The sequence below is a fragment of the Bombyx mandarina genome, chromosome 12 (genome assembly GCF_030267445.1).
Source record: "Bombyx mandarina strain Sakado chromosome 12, ASM3026744v2".
Lineage (NCBI taxonomy): Eukaryota > Metazoa > Arthropoda > Insecta > Lepidoptera > Bombycidae > Bombyx > Bombyx mandarina.
Window position 1 is genome coordinate 9,736,506 of NC_143219.1, and position 25,360 is coordinate 9,761,865.

The 25,360-nt window shown below is 36.1% G+C and overlaps 3 protein-coding genes across 3 annotated transcripts; 1 reads left to right on the forward strand and 2 right to left on the reverse strand.

Annotated features, from left to right (window-relative positions):
• The first annotated feature begins 8,530 nt into the window (after nucleotides 1-8,530).
• On the forward strand, nucleotides 8,531-16,283 carry LOC114244800 (uncharacterized). The gene is made up of 3 exons (XM_028176703.2): nucleotides 8,531-8,671; nucleotides 13,033-13,090; nucleotides 14,032-16,283. Exons 1-3 carry the CDS (start codon nucleotides 8,663-8,665, stop codon nucleotides 15,969-15,971), a joined length of 2,007 nt encoding a protein of 668 aa, XP_028032504.2. The 5' UTR covers nucleotides 8,531-8,662; the 3' UTR covers nucleotides 15,972-16,283.
• Nucleotides 16,284-16,651: 368 nt separating this feature from the next.
• Nucleotides 16,652-18,310, reverse strand: LOC114244718 (uncharacterized). Its single transcript, XM_028176603.2, has 3 exons — nucleotides 18,103-18,310; nucleotides 17,551-17,698; nucleotides 16,652-16,780 (listed from the first exon to the last, which is right to left on the reverse strand). Exons 1-3 carry the CDS (start codon nucleotides 18,308-18,310, stop codon nucleotides 16,657-16,659), a joined length of 480 nt encoding a protein of 159 aa, XP_028032404.2. The 3' UTR covers nucleotides 16,652-16,656.
• Nucleotides 18,311-21,000: 2,690 nt separating this feature from the next.
• On the reverse strand, nucleotides 21,001-24,505 carry Tom70 (translocase of outer membrane 70). The gene is made up of 2 exons (XM_028176661.2): nucleotides 22,815-24,505; nucleotides 21,001-22,508 (listed from the first exon to the last, which is right to left on the reverse strand). The coding sequence occupies exons 1-2, from the start codon at nucleotides 24,302-24,304 to the stop codon at nucleotides 22,355-22,357; spliced, it is 1,644 nt and encodes a 547-aa protein (XP_028032462.2). The 5' UTR covers nucleotides 24,305-24,505; the 3' UTR covers nucleotides 21,001-22,354.
• Between the last annotated feature and the right edge of the window lie 855 nt (nucleotides 24,506-25,360).

Genomic DNA, 25,360 nt, shown 5'->3' on the forward strand with positions numbered 1-25,360 from the left:
TCAGGTACAGCCAAAATTGCCATCGATTTTTTGTTTCCGGGCGCTTCTACATCCTGTTTAAGTAACATTTGATAATTAAAAATATTTTCATATTAATAATTCGGAGAAGCGTTGATATTGTTCGCTATCTATTTATGCAATTGTTACACAATATTAGTCGTTAAATATAGAAATGTTACATAATATCTTTATTAAATATAGAAATGTTACACAATTAACTACTTTCTTACTATAAACGTATCGAATTAATCGTTTGAAACAAGGTATGCGTTTCACTAACGTCACTTTTCGTTTGCTGTTGGACACTTCCTCTTTCTGGCACGATCGTGGTATGCATATAATAACCGGCAAACTTCTTGAGCATTTGTCGACGTAGTGGGGGTAAGTTTGCGCATGGTACACTCACGTGCAAAAACATTACTTACTCTGCGTCATAATGCTATTAAATTATTAAAATCAACATATGTATTTATTTATATATTTATTAGAACATCAACAAAACATATAGGTTAATAATTGTAATAATTTAATCTTGGGGTAAAATAGATATTCCTTCTATTAAGTCAAAACTAGAGCTGTTGCCAGGTCTTGGTTCAGTTGAAGCGAAGCTGGTATTTGTAATTTTTTTTTCGTTATCATAATCTTGACCATCATCATCATCACTGTTTTCACCACCCGAGTCGCTATCATCGTGATGAGTCGACATAGGGCTCATCGGCGTAGTTTACAACTCGGTCGATTCGGTCTTCTTTTTTGTCTATAATTAATTATTTTTTGAAGATATTTGATTCGTAGTAATCGAATGTTACTTTTTTCATTTACCAGCTTCCGATTATTTTCTGTCCTTTTTTTCCATCTGAAGCCTAGCTCTTTCATAATCCGTCGTAAGCTTAATTCCGAGCCATTAAAATTTATATCTTCTTTAAATTTTTCGAAGCCTTTCTACGGTACGGAGTTTCGCTGCTTGTTATGTAGTTATTATGATTACATCTTTTTATTACAGATTGAACGAAACTATCCATTCCGGTAACTTTCTTCTTCCCTGATCTTTTCTTACCCGGAGTCCGAAACACGGCGAGCAAGCCAGAGCCTTTAGCTTCGTTAATAATGCACCTAACAGTACTCACTAATGTTTTTGTTGCTTCCGAAGTCTGTTTTAATTTTTCCATATCATTCTTCCCATGTTTTATAAAGAAGCAATATACGTCGTACACAAATTTTCTACCCTTTCTTTTAAGTACTACACCAGTTTGTCACGGCATAGTGTATGTTTTATAAAAAATCAACAAACACTCAACAAATAGCAATGGCAACAAAGTCCACAAGCAATTATAACAAATAACTTAACGATTAATAACGATAGACTTTCCACTGTACGCAAGCGTACTTTTGGGAGCAAGCGGAATGAGGGCGCAGTGCGGGACGCAGGGTTCGACTGATCTACCAATAACGCGCTCGATACGATTTCCCCTGCCGTCGCGCCTCACCCTCACCACCAAAGTGATCTAAAATTCGGTTCTGCGCAGTCAAGGTCATTTGCTCACGAAGTTTGCCGATTACTATACCTACTACGCATAAAGTGCAAATTTCACATTATACCTACGCGAAATGATTTAGAAATAGCTGAACAATCTAACACTACCTGCTACAAACACTAATACACTATATAGTTCTGTCCCTTAACTGTGTAATGTAGATCATACGGATAGTAATAAGGCGTGACCACCGTTTTATGTTGCATTAACTTAATAAAATATTAAATGAAACAAAACACCAGTCTGCATTAAAAATACTAAAATGCGAACAAAATAATAAGACCAATATAAATGCTTTAATATAACTATAACTAAAAAAAGTATTTTCTTCAGTTTTCGAATATAATTTAATGTACTTTTACACTTTAATCTTGCTTATTTTATTGTCATTATATCATCTTCCGTGACCACGAAAACCTTACAGTATTTGAAAGGTCGGAAATAATATAATGACTATTAATGACACAAAAAAGCCAAGACTAACATTAAAAGTAGCTTTAATTATGTAACTGGAATGTTAATAGAGGTTTTGCCGAAGGGCTTCAAACTCCCCATTAAAAAATGTTTTATCTCTTTTCTTGTCCACGCGTGTATAGTATAGTAACATTCAAGTTATATAATATTAGGGGTTAAAGTATGAAATTTGCCAATTTGTACTGAAAAATTAAAATTGTTTTTTTTTCATTGAACATATTTATTTAATCAAAACATCTACCATTATTATCTATACATTGCTGCCATCTAATAGGAAGGTAATTTATGCCTTTGCGATAGACCTCTGGTAATCTAGATTCTACAAACTGTGTGAAAGCATTTTGTACTGCCTCCTGGGAAGAAAACTTTGTATCATGTCAAAAATTGTCGAAATCACGAAAAAAATGTTAGTCCGTGAGGAGCAAGGTTTGGCGAACACGAAGGGTGACTAATGGTTGCTAATTAAAGTTCCTGTAGAGTTAAAACGGTTTCTCGTGCTGTATGAGGTCTCGCGTTATCATGGAGCAATAATGGTGAAGATCGATTCATGAGTCGGGACTGTTTCACTGCAAATTTGCTATTATTGTTCGGTGTTCATTAGCGGTCCCCTCTCCAAACGCAACAATGATATTGCGAGCTGTTTCTGCAGCGTTAGTTCGGCATCGGAAGTCGTATTCAAAAATCACTCGTATTTTCGAAGTATCCATGTTTCTTGTCTAAGCTGAATAAGAAAAACAACTCTAAGTCGATAATCGATTGTTGCACATTTTTTAAAAGAAGAGCCTCATAGGTACCATTTGAAAAAAGTTTCACTCAAAAATCTGAAACCATGAAGGTTCTATGTCAATTCGAAGTACCTACCTATTTCAATAGAACGGCAATTTCATACTTTAACTCCTATTACAACTAGCGGACCCGACAGACGTCCTGTGGATGCATACACAAAAATTCACTCAAGTCATATCCAGCCGTTTAGTTGCAGTATACATAAATAACCTAGATACTGACTGCAGCGCTATCTGCCGGGCTGATATTTGAATCAAAACCGGTCCAGCCCTTTAAGGAGGAGTTCAGAGACATACCTACACACGTACAGTAGAATTATAGGTATATATGTACCTACATCGGGGAAAACCGAATTAGATTTTTTTTTATTGCTTATGTGGATGGACAAGTTCACAGCCCACCTGGTGTTAAGTGGTTACCGAGGCCCATTAACATCTACGATGTAGATGCCGCCACCCACTTCGATATATGCGTTCGAAGGTCTCAACCTTCGAACGCATATCTACAACGGTTGTTCCACCCTTCAAACCGAAACGCATTACTGCTTCACGCTTGAAATAGGCAGGGTGGTGGTGACTACCCGTGCGAACTCATAAGAGGTCCTACCACCAGTAATTACGCAAATTATAATTTTGAAGGTTTGATTTTTATTACATGAAGTTATTCCTTCACCGTGGAAGTGAATCGTGAACATTTGCTAAGTACTTATGTCATTAGAAAAATTGGTACCCACCTGTGGGATTCGGACACCGGTGCATCGCAAGATACGAATGCACCAGATGTCTTATCGTTTAGGCCACGACGACTTCTATGTGTGCCTTCGGCGCCGCGGCGTCTCGCAACGGCGAAGTCCGAGATGATCTGATTTCTTAAAAGGACTCGCGCCCTCTCAAAGGTCTTACTACCGCTTAGCTCGTACTCTCAAATCGGATACGGTAGTAACTATGACCCCCCCCCTCGTAGACCCCTCAGGCCGACTCGTGGCGTTCGATGATGATGAAAAAGCAGAGCTGCTGGCCCATAAATTGCAAACCCAGTGCACGCCCAGCACTCAATCCGCGGATCCTGTTCATTTAGAATTAGTAGACAGAGAGGTCGAACGCAGAGCCTCCTTGCCGTTACTAGCCGTCAACCCGGTGGAAGTTAAGGATCTAATCAAAGACCTACGTCCTCGCAAGGCTCCCGGTTCCGACGGTATCTATCTATCTATCTAACCGCGTCATTAAACTTCTATGGGCCCAACTCATCGTGATGTTTGCATCTATTTTCAATGCCGTTATGACGAACTGCAACTTTCCCGCGGTGTGGAAAGACGCGGTCGTTATCGGCGTACATAAGCCCGGTAAACCCAAAAATCATCCGACGAGTTACCGCCCGATTAGCCTCCTCACGTCTTTAGGCAAACTGTATGAGCGTCTGCTCTACAAACGTTTCACAGACTTCGTCTATTTCAGGGCATTCTCATCGATGAACAATTCGAATTCTATGCAAATCATTTAGGTATGCGTACAACAGATGCACCGCTTCATGGAGTACATTATCGTAGGGTTTAACCGACCAAAACTGTCCAAAACCCTTATGTACTTACGGGAGCTCTCTTTTTCGACGTCGCAGAAGCGTTCGACAGTCTGGCACAACGGTTTGATTTTTAAACTATTAAACATGGACGTGCCGGACAATCTCGTGCTCATCATACGGGACTTCCTACGTTTTTATTTATGTTTGATTTGTAATAAGTGAATTTGCAATAGCTACCGAGCAGCATGACTCCCTGGAGGTAAGACGCATTGTACAGCCAAACGAGAAAGTACTACGGTACCTATTTCAGCTACGAAGCGCACATTTAGAAGAGAAGGTCTTCCACGACTGAAATTGCTCAATAGACCAATGGTTCGAATATTATTGTTTAGTACTCGTTTATATGTACATTCATGCATATCTTTATACCTAATGTTGTTAGCGCGATTCAGACATTTGCCAAAATATGGTCTTTTTTTAACCACGGCAATTGGCTTCTTGAAAGCCATTGCTGTCAATGTCGAGTTTATAAAATTCTTCAATTTTTTAATCATAGACCTATATAGCAGGGACACGACATATTGTTCTATACGTACAATTGCTTATATAAATAGCACCCATTTTGAAGGCACATACATAAACATACATCTATCTCGTTCTTACTCAGCACTTTAACTCGCAGGACAACAACATAACAGTATTTCAGTGCGTACATAAAATGAAACATATTATGTAAATGTCTCCGTCTCCGTCTAATGAGGCCGAAAATCCGCCATGTTTAGCGCGCCAAATGTCATTGTCACGTCAGTTCGGCCGTCTGTTTTGGATTGTACATTATTTATTGACTTTGATATCGATTTAATATGATTGCTTATATAAAAAAAAAATATTTTATCATGCTTAAAACATACAAAAATAATAATCAAAACATATTTTATAGGATCTCAAGAAAGTCGATGCCCCAAAACTATTATCTATATATATTTAAATTCATTATGGAGCCCTCATCCGAAAAATCGGACACCATTTTTCGGTCGGAATCTATTGATCATGACACTAATCATAAATACCTCTTTAAAATATGTCATCAAAACATATTTAGACATTCTGTTTAGATATTTCAGGAAAAAGGCTACCGACAAAATATCTTCGGAACTATATAAATAAAATAGTTTTATTCCGCAGTGAGTAAAACACTATTGTCAACTCGTTAAATATTTAATAATTAAGTGATTTTAGAGAGGAAGTCACAAGGAATGACGTTTGTAATTTTATTAACGAATAAATGTTCTGTAGGTGTTTTTTTTTATCAGGCGGTCCCTTGATAAGTTTAAAATTTGAATCACTCTCAAGTGAGAGTGATTCAAATGGTGCGGCCTGCCTTCCTTGAGGTGCGCTGCGGTAGTGTGTTACGGACTTTAGAGTCAGCAAAATAATTAAAATAGATTGTAATAGTCTAAGAAAAACACGTACTCAAAATACGATAACATTCAGCATGCTAGAAATGGGCAGATGGCACTGTACTACGCCATATCTTTATGTTTTGCGGCAAACGACAACTTTATAAAATAAGTGTAGCAAATTTTAAAAATCGTCATATCGTTTACTTGGCAAATTTGAAGCACGAACTCGTCTTAGATTTCACATAATATCTAAATCACATCATCTTTGCACATAACAATATACTTACTTCCTATTAAAGTATAAATTCTACAAATACATTCACTCAACATTATTTAAAATAAAATGAGCCAAGAACGTTTATCGATAAAACCTACTAACATTAAAATCTTCCGGGTAGCACTAAAACCGCCATGTTTTGTGGCCAGATGACGTCACAGTGGCACGAATTTTTTGTTGACGTTTCATTTCCTTAAGTTTCCTACTTCAGTGGGCACGAATTTTTGTTGACGTTTCATTTCCATAGGTTTCCTACTTCAGTGTTTTTAATACATACATATTCTATTATATGAAAAATGAGATGAAGTTGATTAATTGGATTAATCAATTGGTACCTATGAAATTAAATATAACGGGACGGATCTAATAATTAATTAAATGAATGACGAGATGGGATGAAATATAGTTTCAGTGAAATGGTGGTTATTTACTGAGACTTGTTCAGTGGAATTTTCGGAAGAACAGAAAAGCTACGTCCAGCAGCTTCTTTCATTATCCAGTATTTGTGTACTTTTACAGATGCTATACAGTTATCAAACCATCGTGAATACACTTTTAAACCTGAAAAAGTACTAAACTAAGAAAATAAACAAATCACACAACATCGTACGCGCGATTCCGACAAAAAGTCACCAAAAATGTTATGTTCTATGATAACTGTTGCTACATTAATAGTACATAATTATAAAACCTTACACAGGATCGAGTTCGAAAAATGCGAATTCATGCCGTCGCTGCACTGTCACAGAATAATTAATGATGTTATTGAAGCGCTGCAAGCCGTCCCAATCTCTGAAATTTACATACAATGTCCGCCCGAGTAGCGGTCCCTAAAATTTATAAAATGAAAATCCCAATCTTTTAAAACGAATATAAGCATTTTTTCTTCGGTACATTTATAAAGTAGGTCACTGGCTGTTAATAAATTTATGACTTGTTCTTTATTTTTAACATAATTATCTACATTATCGGCACTTGACGTCAACGAATAGGTACCATTGATTCAGATAAAAGAAATTGTTACATCCTTAAAGCTTATTCCATTATCGGGTAAATTATTACATATACCTACAGATTACATATTCCATTACATAAAAGAAAAAAAAACAACTTTTAACCAAAGGTTCTAAGTAACAACTGTAAAATTTCAAAGATTAAATTAGAATCCTATAAAATCGCAATATTCTTTTCAAATTTTATGAAAACATTTTCCTGATTTGCTATGGTTGTCTATACTGATATTATAAAGAGAAGAGATTTAATTGTTTGTTTGCATTGAATAGGCACTAACTACTGAACCGATTTGAAAAATTCTTTCACTGTTGGGAAGCTACACTATCCCCGGCTGACATAGGCTATATTACATTTTCAAAAAAGATAAGGATCCTTAGTAAAACTCCAATATAACCCAATGAGTAAAAAAATCCTAACATATTCTTTACATCACGTGCGCTGGGAAAAATATTGATGATAGAATAAAATAATGTAACTACTACGACTTTGCAGAACACATTACTATTTAAATAAAGTGTCGCAACAGCTAACTACGAGTATTATATAAATATCTATAAATATAAATGTCTAACTATTAAATATAGTTGTGCCACAATAAGATAATTAATTTTCCTATTACTTTGTACTGTCTTCTTTTTTGTGTGTACATAAATAAATAAATAAAATAAGTGACTCAATAAATTCTATGACTTTTGTTTTCTATGTATGACCTTTTAAAGAAATACTTATTGAAAATAATAATAAAATAATACCAAACAATTTCATTCAAATAAAAATAAAAGTTCATTTAAATAATAATATCGAGACTTTCATTATAATTTTCTTTCAGTAACATGACTCAAATAGAAGGCTTTATGTGTGTGTATTATAATTTTTAATTTTGAGTTTTAAATACCCGTGCGAGTCGGGGCTGGTCGCTAGTGTCATTGTCAGTTTTCATTGTGATCAGAGACAAATACTATTTAGTTTCGCACTTTTGATAATAAAGTCTGAATTTTTTTTGGTAGGCCAGGCAGGTGTTGCTACGGTTCTAATCGGAACTTCAACCCGAAAGGCAAAATTCATAAATTTGGGTTGATTCATTACACAATGCACTATATTTCTTCATCATGAAAGTCACTTGTGAACACAATATAATCTATTTAATAATAAAGAAAAGTTTGCAACTTCTTCAGAATTTAACATGACTAAGCTATACTCACAGAGTACACGTCTAATGGACCAAAAAAAGAAATATGTTTTTCACTTAGAAAGTTCAACCCTCCATTTAATAAATTTAATTGTTGTTTAAAAGACTATGGAAATAAATTATTACGCTATGATAACAATTAAGTTATCCATGTCACATTTTTGGCATGAAGCTAAGTAAATGGTTAGATGCGGCTTATTGACGAGCGACAAGGTTATCAAAGCATGGTAATAGTGAAGCGTGCCTGATATGCGAACTAGTCTGGGCGGTCGAAACAAGCTTTATGAATGATTTGAAGAGCTTCTACGAGCCTTCTAGTGTATACAAATGTACGGTATGCACCAGACGCGACATAGACATCGTGCGGTATACGCGCCCGCGCCCGGTTACAATCTTGATTGCTCGCAACGTGCTCAGATCGGCTAGTGCTAATGATTTAATATAAGCTCCATGATACAAAACAAAAATGAATTGGGTAAGTCTATAAATGTTATCTATTACGAATTTGCCAACGATTTTCCCCTAAATATGCAGTCTTTCAATTAAAATTAAAATTTAAAAATTAATAAGTGATCGTTTCAAAACCTGGTGTTTTTTTTCTTAATTGTACCATATTTATTCAATAATTCTCATAAAATTCAAACTATTTTGCAGCGGTATAAAATATACTTAATATTTTCACTTGTGCTTTGCGTTGGATTACTCAATTGTATTTTAAGATCGCGTGTGTTTTGACAAATAAAAAGTATTTTCACTCTACCAATTAATTTCTTCATGTTTCTTTCGTGACAAATAATAAAACTGCAACATGCAGCACCCAAGGTAATCCGTCATCTCCATTAATTCATCATAAAATGAGGTTATTAACATTGATTTTGCAATATTTGAATTTTAAGATTAATTTAAATCTTTCAATGCTGTTCTTTGCAAATGTTATTGTAACGTTTACGCATTTATTTTCCCCTAGGGATTTCTAGAAATTTATAAAACAAATTATTAATACTTTATAGCGTAGATGATCGCAATGACAATTTTCTGTTCAAACTTATTTGCTTTTCATTCTTTGCTGTTGATGGTCTCGCGGCTCATTTAGTCTTAATTCGTGACCGGATTTCATAGACATCGTAATTTGAATGCCACCTTGAGACAGATGGTCGAAATCTCAATTAAAATCATATTCCGGCTATCCCATTAGCAAAAATTTAATTTTTCAGATTTGATTTTGTTTCGCAATTTCTTAATAGTGGAGAAGAGGTTCAGTAAAAATGTAAAATAGGGGCTTACTATAAAAAATTTGTACATACTTGCCAGGATTTGTTTTCGATAGTCGCATCACTTAAGTACAACAGACACATTAATTTACGATGACTTTAGTAGCGCCCCTCAAGCTACTATATCTATATCATTCGTATGCGCATTAAGCTCATCTAATTTCTTACCTTCATTACTTTAAAACTGTTTCCTTTTTCAGCTACGAATAGGTTTAGTTATTGCAGTATCACGTTGGATCCCCCGGATCCACTCTCGGTGCTTTTAAGCTCTTCAAGCACCGGTCACCGTCCTCGTCGATCACGACAAAGAGTTCGACGAGCGAACTAACCCATAAGCACAGCACACTGAGTTTTTTCTCCGGAACTTCTCAATCGGGTCGCGATTCCGATCCGGTGGTAAATTCTGCGAAGCACTGCTCTTGCGAGGGCTAGTGTTGGTAAATTGTCTCAGGTTGAGTCCGTGAGTTCACCTATCCGTCCGCGAGAAGCTGGAATAGCCCCTTAGGCCAGCGAAAAGGTAGAAAAGCAAAATAATTTATTTATATTTTATTTATAAAATATTTTAAATGAGCTATCCGTGATCTCAAAAACCTCAGGTATCTAGTGATCTCAAGAAAACAGTTACCGTTCCTGATAGGAACCTAAGGAGATTTAAAAAAGTTGTAACTGTTGCAATCGTGACAGTGTTTGTAGCGTAGGCACATCTTCTGTGACGAAGTGTCGCACCAAGTGCTGTCAGGTCAACGACACACGACGTGTGAAAGTGTTATACCTTTCCTGCTGCACCCACTTTGCTAATACCTGCTGGACAGTAGACACTATGTTGACAATGTAATTTGCTTATACTCACTAAATATAAACTAAGTACTCAATGATTATATATAATAAACATTGAGTTAATTTAGTAAATAGATTAGAACTAGATGTTACCTAAATAATTTAATCTCGTTTAAAGGCATTCGTTTTTGGATCATGATTTAATCGTTTCCAACTAAAGTAAAGGTACACCGTAAAAAATCAAGTAGGTGATTATAAAATGATATCCAAATAGATCAACGATGAGTGAATAAAAGTTTGTTGAATCATAAAAATCCTTTGTCTGTTGATTTATATTTCTGTGGTTTAGGCAAAGAACAGCGCGTGGGCGTGAAAACGCCCGTGGCGCCACTCGGTCTGAGGCGGCGACGTGTTCTCACGCCCCCGCCCCGCAACCCTCCGCGGTAACTCTCCTTCATCAAATTTAACGTTTATAAAATATATTGCCTTCGAAAACTTTCACTCCCAATATTTTGTTAGTAGGTACGAGTTTTTCGGAAACGCGTGAATAACTCAAGCGTAAACCGGTTAAAGGCGGTGGACGCAGACGTTTTCAAGCGAAGGAGATCCAAAGAACAATAAATTTACGATGTTTGTATTTTGTGCCTAGCATAACTCTTTATTATTTTAAATATTTAAATTCAAGCTACCCGCGTGAAATACGATCAAAAACTGCTTTGGTGCAAGCAAAACTTTATAAGGCATCTAAGTCTCATCAAGTACTTACATAATATGTATGAGCTATGGTAATAGTGAATAGTAATGTAGGTACATTTCGTTTTTAATAAATTCTGAAAAGAAAACATTCTACGAATTACTATGTATACCTATACCTAATACAAATATGTACGTACCTACGTAAACAAAGCATCTTGATTGTTGATGCACTCTTGGAGCGATCGTGGTCGCCGTATGTACCTACGATATAAATTTTGCTGTGGGCTATTCACGTATTAGAATGATTAGGTACAAATTAGTTTATCTGAACACGTAGGAATTTCGCATCATAGAAAGGAAACAGTGAAAGGAAAATACGGAAAATTAGATGTAAAAGACTATGGTATAATTCCCGTCGAGTAGATCCTCGCATTAACGATTCGAATCACGCTTTGCTTTCACTGCGGCACCACGCGTGTCCTGACGGCTTTAACTTTTAACCGATATGTATGTACTGATTTAGGCTTTCACGAAGATTCCATAATTCCTGGTCATTTTGTTCATAAATCTGATTCTTCAGGAAGAAATTGTTTGGCAAAGCTAAGCTTTAATTTGATATAAGTTGTCTTTGCTGCCGTGTCTACATTTTACTAGGTGTATAAGTCCCAGGTTTGTTTATTATAAGCCATAGCAAGTTAATATTTCCAATTATTTATCACGTCTACAACCCAATCTACTCGAGGTAATAGAATTACTCCACCATAATTAATCTGTGATAATATTCTCATCTTTTTTCTGTTATATCCTATCCCTAATTCTTATCTCAGTACAGATACGTACTGTGAGTGAGCACGGCTTAGTTGCACGTTTTGTCTATTTCCGCTGCGATAGAAACAAATATTCCAGTTTAAATCTATTTAGATAAAAATGAATTGCTGTTCGTTAGTCTCGCTAAAACTCGAGAACAGCTTGGCTAATTTTGGCCTTGAATTATTTGTGGAAGTCCAGAGAAGGTTTAAAAGTTAAATAAATATGAAAATGCTCGGAATTAAATAAAAATAACGATTTTATTTTTCTTTTGATGTGTTCCCCGTCGGACGGATTCCTTTTATTTGAGGCACTACGAAGTCTGTCGGGTCAGCTAGTAGTAAATAAAATAGTTGTTATTTTCGTGGCACCTTGGCACCGGAGGTTGCCGAACTAATGTAATTAAATAAAAATCCAAAACAATGTTGATTAAAACTTTGGTAATTAACATTTCTTGTTTTTATAGTGACCAAAAAAAAAAACTGCCATTATTGTATGTATGAGCAGCAGAGTGCTCTAATTGGATGCAATGAAAATCATGTGACATGATGATCGTTAACGAAACAAAATAACGATTTCTGAAAAGCGCCGAGCGGCTCATTACATTTTAAATCGGAAACGTATATTATAATGAAGTCGAAGCCCATATTCGACCGAGCTTAAAAACGAATAGGTGATGGACGAAGGCACGATAACATTATTTATAGCTTAAATTTTACTCAAATTTCGTATTACGATTCAAGCGGCATTAAGTCGGACCGGGTCCCTTTGACAATAGTGTTAGTACTAGAAACCTCTAATACCACACTCGCATTGTTCATGATTGGATGTATACAGGTTTTGTACTTTTCTTATTAGGAAATAATTCACTACTCCTCTGGCAGATCATCGGCTTATGCCGATATGGTTTTTTTTAAGGATTTAACAGATATTTAACTTTCCTGTCCCACGTTATTTTTGGCCAAATGTATTGTTTTTTTTAGAGTAAAGAAACATCATTCATGTTCTGTATGTTTTTATTGAGTTATATTCACAGATTCATTCAACGTCAAGCGGCAACGTGCCGAAATATAAGGTGGAAATCACAGTAGGCCGTATTGTAATACTGCTATACTCTATACTATTCACATCGGAACGTGAGCTTAAAATACAGGCATTAAAATATGGGATTGATAGACTACCAGTGCCAATAGAACAGAAAAATAATAATATGAATTTCGACCGTAATGAAGGATGGGATAAAGGATAATTCAAAGTTACCAATTTTCCTTTAATTCAATTTCAGAACAAGGAGAGCTGCGTAATGTTGTTCATCGTTTCGTCAGTGGTCGCGTTAGGATCAAGTTAGTATCAACACAAAATATTATTCTTAGCTTAAAACAATTTTTTTCCAGATATATTTTTTATTATATAGATGGGCGATTAATTCAGAGGCCATATTGTGTTACCTGATATCTGGAGCTCATAGACATCACAACGTGAATGGCGCGATGCGTCTTGAGACTTGCGGTAGAAGAAGAAGTCGTCGTGGCCTAAAGGATAAGACGTCCGGTGCCTTCGTATCTTGCGATGCAATAGTGTTCGAATTCCCCAGGCAGGTACCAATTTCTATTGAAATACGTACTTAAGAAATGTTCACGATTGACTTCCACGGTGAAGGATAACATCGTGTAATAAAAACCAAACCCGAAAACTATAATTTACGTAATTAACGGTGGTAGGACCTCTTGTGAGTCCGCACGGGTAGAGTATGCAATAAAAAAAATTAAAAAGTCATATAATTTATTTATGGATAGAAGTCTCAATGTAAACGTAACAACATTTCTTTACGATTCCATACTCGGAGACCGCAAGCAATTACGCAAACTTCCACGCCGCCATCGCCATTAGCAATGTAAATATATTGTTAGCAGAGTAACGACGGTAACCATTGGCGTACATACATTACGGTATGCACTTGAGGACTTTCAAAAAAACTTAACTAGATACTGTACTGAGACCTTAGAACTCATATCTCAAGGTGGGTGGCGTCATTTACGTTGTAGATGTCTATGGGCCCCGGTAACCACTTAACACTATGTGGGCCGTGAGCGCGTCCACCCGCCTAAGCAATAAATAAAAAAACTGGTATATTCGAGGTCTTGCACCTGCGACTTTTCATAGGAATAGCAGGCACAATGTCGCTTTGTCACGAGGGTTCCGAAATATTTCTAAATTCACTTTCAAAATCAATAGATCTTGTTTACTCACGCTGCTATTTTTACTTACATACATTTGTTTCCAGCTAACGCGGCCGAAGCTCACAGCAGTAGCTTGATCTCGAATTTTTCTCCCCGAATGGATTTTGATCAATGGAAACCTTTAACTGGTCGTGGAGACCCTTTAAGAAACGATCCGACCTATGATTATGAACCTCCTATTCTCGAAAGAGTTCATTATTGGGCTGATGATACTAGGGTCGAACGTGATCATTATCCAGAACGAAAATCTGAAATTTTAATGTTAGGGGTTTCTTCACGAAAACCGAGCATAGCAGCAACACACCCGCCACAACAAACCAGGAGACCGCTAATAAGACCAACTACTCCTAAGTACGAAGATTTTGCCTACAATCTTAGCGAAAATTATCCGATGACAATACTTGTACCACCTCCACCGCCACCTCTAGGACATCAACCATCACTCTTCATATTGACAGAAAACAATTTGCCAACCATAAGCAGTCAAATGAAACAGCCTAAGCCACCAAAATTTTTCTCGAAAAATTCAACAACGCGACCTGAAATGATTACATCATCGTACGCGTTACAAGAATCCAATTTAATTTTTCAATCCTCAACAACTGAAAATTGGCTGGTTGACTCTAACAAAACGCTGCCTCCGTTAAGTAACACTGTGAGTACCGACTATGCTGGATGGGGTCCAACAACACCTATTGAGGAAAATAGTACAGTTAATGAAACACAGAATCTTATTCAAACGGAACGTTTGAAAGTGGTTGAATTACCATTTAAATTTTATAGACCAATGTTGTCAGAATCACCGCCACCAACAAAGGTTGCATCTAGTCCGGCAGTCTTACCGACATTTTTACCGACTGTTTTACCATCCACAGAAATGGAAACAACACCCTTCACACAAGTAACTTGGCCAACTGAACAGACCACTTATGAAACTACTCCAAAATATGACAGTTCCGAAGAAGACACTAATGAAAAGCATACATCCGAACTTCAAGCTACTCCACACACACAAGATTTAAAGCTTAAACCAGAAATTAGTTTATTGGATATGCTTGGTCCAATGATGTCTATGCCTATGATAAATGGGCCGGAAAGACCAGAAGACAATCTTTATGCTCACGCAACAGGAAACAGACAAGTGTATCAGATTCACGAAAAAGAAAACGTTGTAAATCTAGAAACTATGCAAACTTTGCAACCACCACCACGGACTACAATTAGTGAGATTGAAACCGAGGATAAGCAACAGCAAACATTTTACAACAAAAACTTTAGGAAACCGTCTGTACATACTCACGATCCTTATTTACACATGCGTTACACACCGCCAATATCAACATTAATAGATGTGGACAATAAAGACAAACATAAATCTACAACGGAGTCACCAACAACTCCAATGAACTTAATTATACAAGGTCATTCGAAGGTCAAAACCTATAGTTCCAAACCGAATCCCGTTAATGAATATCACGATTTCAAAAACGAAATTCCAAAACCAAACGAAACAACTGAAGTGAAACATCTGCATCCATTTAAAGATAAAAGTTCTAAAAAGATTATCTCTGAAGACATAAGCAAAAAGAACAGAGCAAAGAATCTGAGAACATTACTAGATCGAGGACTAGGATCCGTCGAAATTCAAGAAGCCGATGTCGGTATAAAATACGATGTTAGTGATGGGAGTGACGTACCTGTCGAAATCTATAAGAAAGGGATAGTTGATAACGATGAAAATGCTTATAAGCTATCCAGCAAATCATCTAATGAAATTCGGCCAAGAAGGCAAATCGATCTTGAAAATATTTTTCCTGGAGAAAATGATAGTTTTGAAGAACTCTTAATCAGTTTCTTCGAAAACAATAATGCATTAAAGAGTAAAAAGGTGACTAAAAATGTTAATAATGGTCAAATTAGTACCGGGATTAATATCTCTATAGGCGATGGAGTGACCGATAAAGAAGAAGAAAGTGAGAGATGAGTTTGGTTTATAAGTTGTTCAATGTTTCTTATAAACACCTGGCATTTTTTTTTTTTTTTATCCCCACCGACGTGGATAGTTTTTTATCTAAATACCTATTCTAATTGCTTATATTCAAAGTACCTATTAATCATATTCCCAAATCAGCTTCATTAAAGTTCACAAAAAAAAGACATTAAAATCTAACGAACGAAGTAACTTGTAAAAAAGTTGTTATTTTATTACATTTTAACTATTTATTATTTTATTCGTGAATGGAATTTTATAATTTATGTATTAGTTAAGTACATTAAAATAATTTTTTTACCATAAGGCCTTCCAGTTATTACTATCACCGGCTCTCCTTCCTAGAATTTGTTTTTTTCTTGAAAAGGCGTAGATCTATAGATCGGTGACAATTTTCCATTTTTCTAATTATGTAGGTTTAGATCGCTTCTCTGCAAAAAACAGACTTGCAACGCAGCGGACGCGGCCCACTGACACACACATTTCTTACCGTCCTTTTCGTAGAAATAGACATAGGCACCTCAGATGAAACGAAAGTAGCTCATAGATTAACAAAGTAACATTTATTGCAATGCTATAGGTACTTTTGATACAGTTTCATAAATAAACCGAGAGGTGTTCAGAGTCACAGATTTAATTTATTCAACAAATTAATAAGTTACGAGTTAATAATAAGTAGCTAAATTTGATAGTATAGTAATGCTATACTAAGTACTAATTCTAGCTGGTAAGGATTTATGGAGTTTCCTGAATTACACCAATCCGCTTTACAAAGACAAACTTTATACTCAGCATCAGCAAGCCTAAGAAAGGAAAAAGGTTTAAAAAAATCACCGCTGATTAAATACATAGGTACAGTAACTTATTTAAAAAAAAGTGGAAAGTTTTTTTCCTATAAGCGCTAAATCTGGACCACGAGCAATGTTTTGGAAAATTAGTAAGAATTTCAATATATTGCTGGATGCTTAACGTCACACAACGAACACAATTCATTGTGTGTATGTACAATGCGTTTTTATTGCATACATGGGCGAACAAATTCACGGCCTATCTGTAGTCAAGCTGGAACACATAAATTCTTCGTGGCAGAAATAGGCAGGAGTGTGGCAACTGCGGGATCACATAAAAATTCAAGTAAAATATCAGTCCCATAAGTTAAGCAGAGTTTGTTACTGATAAGAGCCTCGTTGCCTCGTGAGCCTACTAAAATTGCTGATTATCACTACCGTATAATCAGCTATTGATAGTTAAATTCCAAATAGTTATATTTTCTTTTAGATACCCATTTAGTGAAATACGGATCTTAGCATCCTCTCGGAAATTTAAGAAGTAGGTACGTGAGTAGGTATCCCTAGTGGTAAGTACCTAAGTAAGTGGATATTGTATGATAGACAGCAGGTTACCATTGACGATGTTCATAGGCGGCAGTAATCGTTTACAATCAGTTTATCTGTCCGCTCCGCTATCTTCGACAGTAATACATAAATAATCATTAATAATGCTCACAGTTTCTGTGAAGCCATTCAAGACTCGGTATGAACCAGGGTTACTTAATGTGAAAAAAGTTAGGTACCTTTCGTGTTTACATGTCATAGCTCTTGTGGGTAAAGACATTGAATGCGGTAAGGCGTCGTTTTTACTGGGTAGATAACAGCCTCGTTGAACCAACCACGAATTATGTGCCCTTGCCATCCATGATCTTACGAAGCACATGGCATTTTCTGTCAAAGAAACATATCGGATATTCCTTCTCGTTTTATCTCAATATATGAAGTTTAGATTGATTTGATATAGGTACAGTATAACGACTGGCGGCCACACTGACGACAATCATCCACGGGAAAGGTAAGCGTATTATTGGCTAAACGGGATATGAATTCGTTAAGACAACATTACTCCGGACGAATGTTGAAAAACATGATCGATAGCCGAACAAGCTTTTGTCGCCTCACCGATCTTTAATATATATTTTTTTTCGATATGGGTTTTGACATTTTAACAACTTCGCAAGTTTGAGATTTTAATTAGTTAAATGAATGGATGCATAAGGCCACTTGAGATGCACACCGAGCTTGACACATAATCATACGCAAATAAATATTTTTCATCAAAATAAGTAACCTACCTTCTGAACAGTTAACTAAGAAATGTCTTGTGCTATTAAACAATAAAATCGAGTGAACAAAATCACCACCACATCCATTCCATTCATTCTGAGTGGCAGAACAATTATAACACAGCAATGATACACTTGTTTTTATACAACAAAATATCAACAACAGAACAATATGTTGAAGAGATTTTAAAGAAGTATAATAAACTTTTTTGTCCATTATTCATACCCAATATTAATAATCAGGTATCATAATGTGTATTATACATATACACAAAAGTGCAAACAATGTAAAGATTTATTATGCTTTATTTTGATGCTCAGAATAGATATTGAAATAACCTTCAAGTCAGTTTAAAGGTGAATTATCTATGTTGAAAAGAACCTTCTTTCCAAAGAAAAGCCAACATACAAAACGTTACAACTTCATTGCTTTACGTCGTTTTACGCAGAGGCTGTTTGAGGTGTAGGTCCCAATCGGAAAGCCAATGGTTTTACGTGTGAGAATTGGTAGTGGTTATAATCCTTAGATCAATTATTCTGTTTGCGTATGACCCACCTACGATTCAAGTATCCAAAGAGAATATAACTAACAAGTAAACTGCGTTACAAAACTTAACATCAATACAAATATATTTTGCAAAAAAGTTTTGCATTAACTGCCTTACTAAAGAGTTTAGTGAATAAATGTGTACTCAGTTAATATTAAATCTATTTAGGAACCTACTCTACAGAGATCTTTTGCGAGTGCACCATCTCAGAGAAGGAGGTAGCGGGGCGCGTTAGAGATGCACAAGCCCGCCGCCGTCGAGCGGGGGCCAGTGAGGCGGATCTCGCCCAAGCCCTGGCCCTGTAAGTGTTTTGGGTCCCCCTCGTATGTCGGTCTGGGGACCGGCGTGGGGGTCCTAAGAAGACGACTATCCAGCTGCTCTTCAAGCGTTTTACGGAAGAGCATCCGGGTGATGAAAGACCGGCTATCCTCGGCCCACGCTGTTTCTGACCCAGCGGGGTATTCCGTGGGATAACCCATTCTAACCGGCGGCTTCGGATAGCCAGCCGACGGAGACGGCTGCTGGTCGTGGCGCCGACCGCCGGTCCGGCGTCCCGAGGGGGAGGATGATGGGAGAGATGGGCTCCTCACTAAACGCTTTACTTTCCCCCTTTGCCTTTTCATAAGTTCTATCTCATTCGGTTCGGACGTGGGTTGTTGAGCGACAGGAGGTTTTAGTCGGTTCGACTCCGACATGCCCCGCCCTCCGTCCCCAGTGGAGGGCGGAAGTCAGGCGATTTCCTCCTTACCCAAAAATAACCCTACAGAGATCTGTAAATAAACACACATATACACATACACATTTCAGAGCTGTGTAGGTAACCGTGGTATACTTTAAATTGACCCGATTTGTCGCCTGCTTAGCTTCAGCCTTCCGTAGGAAAACATGATAGGAATCAGTGGGATAATTATAAAATAAGTATACTATAAGTGCTATGGGTAGATGATAAGATTCATCAATACATATTTTGCGAGTATACTGTTTTAGGTAGTACAAGCTTGGCCTCATGGTGTATGTCATTTTGTGGGACTTCCCAACTTTTTTTGCTATAGATGGGTAATGGTCGAGGTCACCACCGGTTCACAGCTGGTAACTGTAGCCCAAAGATAACACAATGTAATTATGGTCACCCGCATTCTCAGTTGTTATTTTTTATTGCTTAGATGTGTGAGGGAGGGTTGATCTGTTGAAAGGCACGAGACTCCATTGGATGCGGGCAGCGGAGGACCGGTCCTTATGATCAACCTTGGGGAGGTCTATGTCCAGCAGTGGATGTCTATGGGCTGATCTTGATAAGTGTTAAGTGGTTGACGTCGAAATCTCGATTCTATTATAAACTATTTCTCCCTACAAACTGGTATGAATAAATGATTCCTGGCAAAAATAAGCAGGTACTCAGTACCTACAAGTACGCGGAAACAATACGCCCTATCACGAGTAAATCTCGGTAGGCGTTCCACGCACGCTGGTTTAATACAGGGAATACTGTTGTCCATCCTCCGGTGAAACCTTTAGTCGCCATTGACGATATGAGAAGAGATGAGGTGTTACTTTATCCCACAAAGTCAAAGTTCGACTGGTATTGTAATAATAGCGCATCTTATCATCCAGACTTCATCTGCCAATCTTTTCTTTGGATTTTTCGCACATTCGACCCATAGTTGCTCTAATATTTAGAACTAATTGTAAAATATTTCTTGAGCTTAATTATTAGTACCTATTTTTAATTATTAAAATTTTGTTATGTACTCTTTGCCATAAATGGGTTGCTAAGCTTAAGCTTAAATGTGGCTACCGGAGCCCGAACCTATCATCACTTCATATCGCCCTTGCTCGGAAGGGCGGGTCTAAAATTTTGAGAACTTTAATCTCTATGAGGTTTCAATTTTTATTGTACAAAGGCGGTCGTCCCATAATTTAAACTGCAACACATGACTGCAATAGGCTAGATGCTGGTACTTACCGGTCCTCTCAATACGGTTTATGACTAGTAATCACGCAAATTTGATAATTTTCGGGTTTCGATTTACCTGAACACGAAATGGTTAGAGAACAACGCGTCCGAACTATTGCTTTGCGGTCGGAATTAAAAATAACTTTAGAGTTCAGAGGGTCTTCACCATACTTCCTATAAGAAAATGTTCCGTTGAAACATAACAAAGATTTAGTTAAAACAATTGTTTCTAAAATATTTATGACTATTATGGGTTTCAAAACACACATAGCACGTTATTAAAATTCATAATTTAAATGACATCTTCATGGCCAACTAAATAACTTTAAAAGTGCGCACTATGTAGGTGCCATACTTTCGACGACCTAAAAGGATTAGCTTATAAATAAAATAATAACAGTTATGTAAATTCTTCAAATAATGTATTTCGTAGTTTTCATAAATTGGTATCTAACCACTATCGGTGAGGTAATAACTCTCTCGAAACCGTCTTCGTGAGCTACCTACATTCTAAATTTACAATCTAACCAAGAATTTTGCAGGAATCAAACACACCGAGAACGATACAATCAACATAATAATAAGATTAAATGTGTCCAATACAAGGCAATAGTACTTAAATGCAAATATTTTTATATGCTCTGTCCACAGGCATACCACACCGCTGCACAAACTCGACAAATCTTTTAAGTAATTTACCCTTTAACATCAAAATTTATAAATTGCTGTAGCAATAAAAAATTGATAATGATAAGTCAGCACTAGGGATAAAAGAAACATTCTTTCTTAAGCACAACTATTACCCAAAAATGTATTATTAAATTCCCTAGAAACCACAGTGCCTAAATTACTAGGACCAAAAGATTGAAATTTCAATATTTTTAATGTGGATCTTTTCATAGTACCTCATATTTCATTCTTCCCATTTTCGTACATAAAATATGTCAAAATATTCAATATATGTTTTAGAGAAGTAAAAATCTTTGTCCTATGAAAAAACACAATTCTGTCTAAATAACTAATAATTTACCATATCTACTAATACAACATTCTTTTCTATTACAGCATACATTTTAGATAAATAGATTAGTAAAAACATCTTAATAAAAGGTTGGTTCATTTAATCTATTTATCTTTTATACAAATTTATTATTATTATCATCGTCTAAAATTTTATGTTAAGAATTACAAAATAAAGATGACACAACAATAATAATACCAATCTTCAACAAGTGAAGCAAACAAACAATTTTATTCCTCAAAGCACAAAGTAAATAGATGTCTACTTAATACAACAAGTGATATATTACCAATTTGCTTCATTACATGTTGTACTGTTGATGAATAAAAGAAAGTTTTGTATTAAGAAAAAACACTGCTATGCTAATAGCACTGCGGTTGAGAGCATAATTAAAAATTAGAAGAACCAGAGCAACAGCCCTTCTGGTAGTATTTTTTATTGTTTATTTTAATATTCTATTCAAAAAAAATTAGTCCCATCACATAAATGTTGATTGAACTAATATCGAATGGGTCCATTCTGCTCAGTAATTATTATTATTTTGTTTGAATTTAAAAGTATACATTTGAAAAAAAAATATATTTTTATGAAGCACAACAACATAAGAATTTTTTAGGCAAGTCTGAATTATTCTTGGTGTTGTAGCTACCAACGAGAACATCTCTGGCACTTATGAAATGAACATTTAATGAACTTAATATTCTCGTCAAGGTTGTGGAAAGCTTATTTTGAATCTGTTTAGCTCACTGTCCAGTCTAGACCCCAACGCTCGGAGACCTTGAGCTGAGCTGCTGCTGCATCTTTCAATGAAAACAAATGAGTCATTTCTAGTTCAGTTTTAGCTAATGCAATGGCCTTTTCAAACAATTCCAGTGATCTTCTTAGGTTTCCCCTGGAAATAAAAAACAAACATTATGTAACTCACTTGCATCTGCTTACTTGAAAACCTACAACAGTATTTTGAGATATGACTCAATCATTCAATATTTAAATAAGAATGTATATGTATTATTACGAAATAAAATACAAATTTCCTATCTTAGATTGTTACATGCTTAGTGATAAATACTTGATAACAAAATTGTCAATAGTTTTCATAAGATACATTTCAAAGTTATTTTTAAGCTTATTATATAACAGAAATACTGTTAAGATGTGTTAAAAAAAAGATTATATTAGAGTAAAATTATCTAGATACCTTTGTACTTCAATGGTGCCCAAGGTTTCATAGGCAAAGTCACATTTGTCATCCATCTCGATTGCTTTATTTATCAATTTAACAGCTTTATCAAAATCTGTGCTCTTTTGTAATTGAACAAGTCCCTTATGGACATACAGAGTAGCATTATTTGGATCTACAGCAAGTGCAGCATCAAACAATGCTTCAGCTCGGCCCCACTCTTGTTGATCTGACAAAACTTGTGCATACAAAATATAAGCTTCAGCACATCTAGGAAATCTTTCCAAAGCACTTTCAAAATCTGCTCTGACTTGAACCAAAGCACCAACATTTTTATTAATCTGTGCATGTCTATAGTCAGCATAACATTTTTGAATATAGGCAATGGAAAAATCTGGATTAAGTTCTACAGCTTTAGCAAATTCAGCAGTAGCCTCATCCATTCTCTCTAATAATAGATACACTTGTCCTCGGTGATGATAAATGTCAGAATTGTTAGGATCTAGCTGTGCGGCCTGAGCAAAATCTTCTAAGCAACGTTCTGTATTTTCGAGCTGAGTAAAAAGTGAAGCTCGTTTAATGAAAGCATTGACTTTGACTTTTGTAGGAGCATCACTTTCAATAACTTTTCCAAGATCTGCCTGAGCTTCTTCATGTCTACCTAGCAATAGGTAAAATGTTGCACGCAGCAATAAAGCTTCATTTTTAAAAATTCCTACTGCATCTATTTCTTCAGTACAAGCATCAACAATTGATTCATAATCTAAATTGTCAAGTGCTTTCCTAGCTTTAGCAAATCCATCAGTTTTATCATCCACTTTTATTTTTGCAATAGGGTCCTCTGAGAATGCAGAAAAGTATGTTTTGATAAAATGTTTTGAAGGCATGACTGGGCTGCGTTTAGCAAGTGCTTCTCGGGCATGCTGTCGGCCTAATGCTTTAAGAATACGATCAGCATTTACTAAGGAGCTCTGCACTTGGAATCTCTCAAGGATACATGCAGATGTCACATCTTCAAGAGCAAGCACAAGATCGCCACTTTTTTCCGCGGCACGAGACCGACGCAGAAATGCTTTTACATACTTTTCGTTAAGTTTTAATGCAAAAGTGCAATCTTCTTTAACTTGTTCCCACATTTCTCGTTTTTCATAACAAGCAGAGCGGTTTTGGTAAAATGTAGCAAGATCGACTGGGCGGTCTGGGGGGCATGCTTCAATTGCTTCATTGTATAAAGCAATGGCTTTGTCATATTCTCCAGCATGAAAAGCCCGGTTACCAGCACCTTTTAGTTTCATGGCGCGTTCTATGGCACTTTCGGATACCTTAGTAGTGTTTTCTTCATTATCCAAAGATATTGTCGTTTTTGCTTTAAGTTCTGATGCTTTCTTCTTTTCTGGGTCTTCTAATCTATTTCTTAGGTAAAGGTAACCTAAGCCGATAGCTATAGGTGCACCGAGAAGGATTGCCAATTGCCATTTCGGAAATGGTGTACTACCGGTAGAAGCCATATCCTCAAATTGTCACTCGGTTTAAGCAAACATTAAATCGAACGTTTGTTCGTAAATAACTTAGTTAATATTGTTTTATAGTTTTAAAGAATTTTGCTACATTTCCTTTTTTCTTTACATCTCCTTGACATCCCGTGCACGAACGTACCTAACCAGAGATTTTTAAACCATAGATTTTTTTATTTAATTCATTCACAGAGTACACAAAGGAAAAAGAGCGCATAGAGCCAACTCTTTTATGATAAAATCTAACGCCATGTCTTTGATATGAAAAATGAAATGGGACCTTTCGGTCATTTAAATCAATTCAGATATCTAAATTAATGAAATGCAATTAAACGTTAAAAAAATAAATTGTAGGCAGTGGCTTGACTTCGGCCCTGGCATTGCTGAAGTCTATGGACGACAGTAGCTACTCACCATCAGGTGGCCCGTATGCAATAAAAAAAAGATAAAAAACCCCGTAGGTGTTTTATCAAATAATCTCACAGGAAAATATGTAATAAACTTTGAAAGAATCTGAAAAACGTAATCAATTTTGTATAATTAATGCACTTGCATCAGTGTGGGAAAATTAAAGTTAACAGGGCCCAACGACGTTGTCTTATCTCTCCTGATTCAATTCCATTTTGTTCACTACAATATTCACTTTTCACATAACAGACGTAGCTTCGGCCTCTATTACAAAAGTTTGAACTGTGTGAGAATATGACAACGTTCCTTTTGTCATCCATTTTTTTAGATGGAAGGATTACTGCTGGTCCGAAGGCCTTTTCTGTTTCTATAGGAATCGAATGAAAAAACATCATCAAGACAATGTCACCAAGAATTGAAACAAAATCGCTGGCATGACTTTTTAGGTTCTTCAAAAAAGCTTACGGAAATTTCAGCAAATGGCCTCTATTTTACTAAAATTTTATTTCATTTCATCTAATCTCGTTTCATATAATTTCTTCCTAATTGATTAGTTTTAAGTAAATTAATTTGACCTTTTTTCTCTCTATTTCATTTTTCAATGTTACAAAAGAGTTAAGACGGTATGGTACAAAATCATCG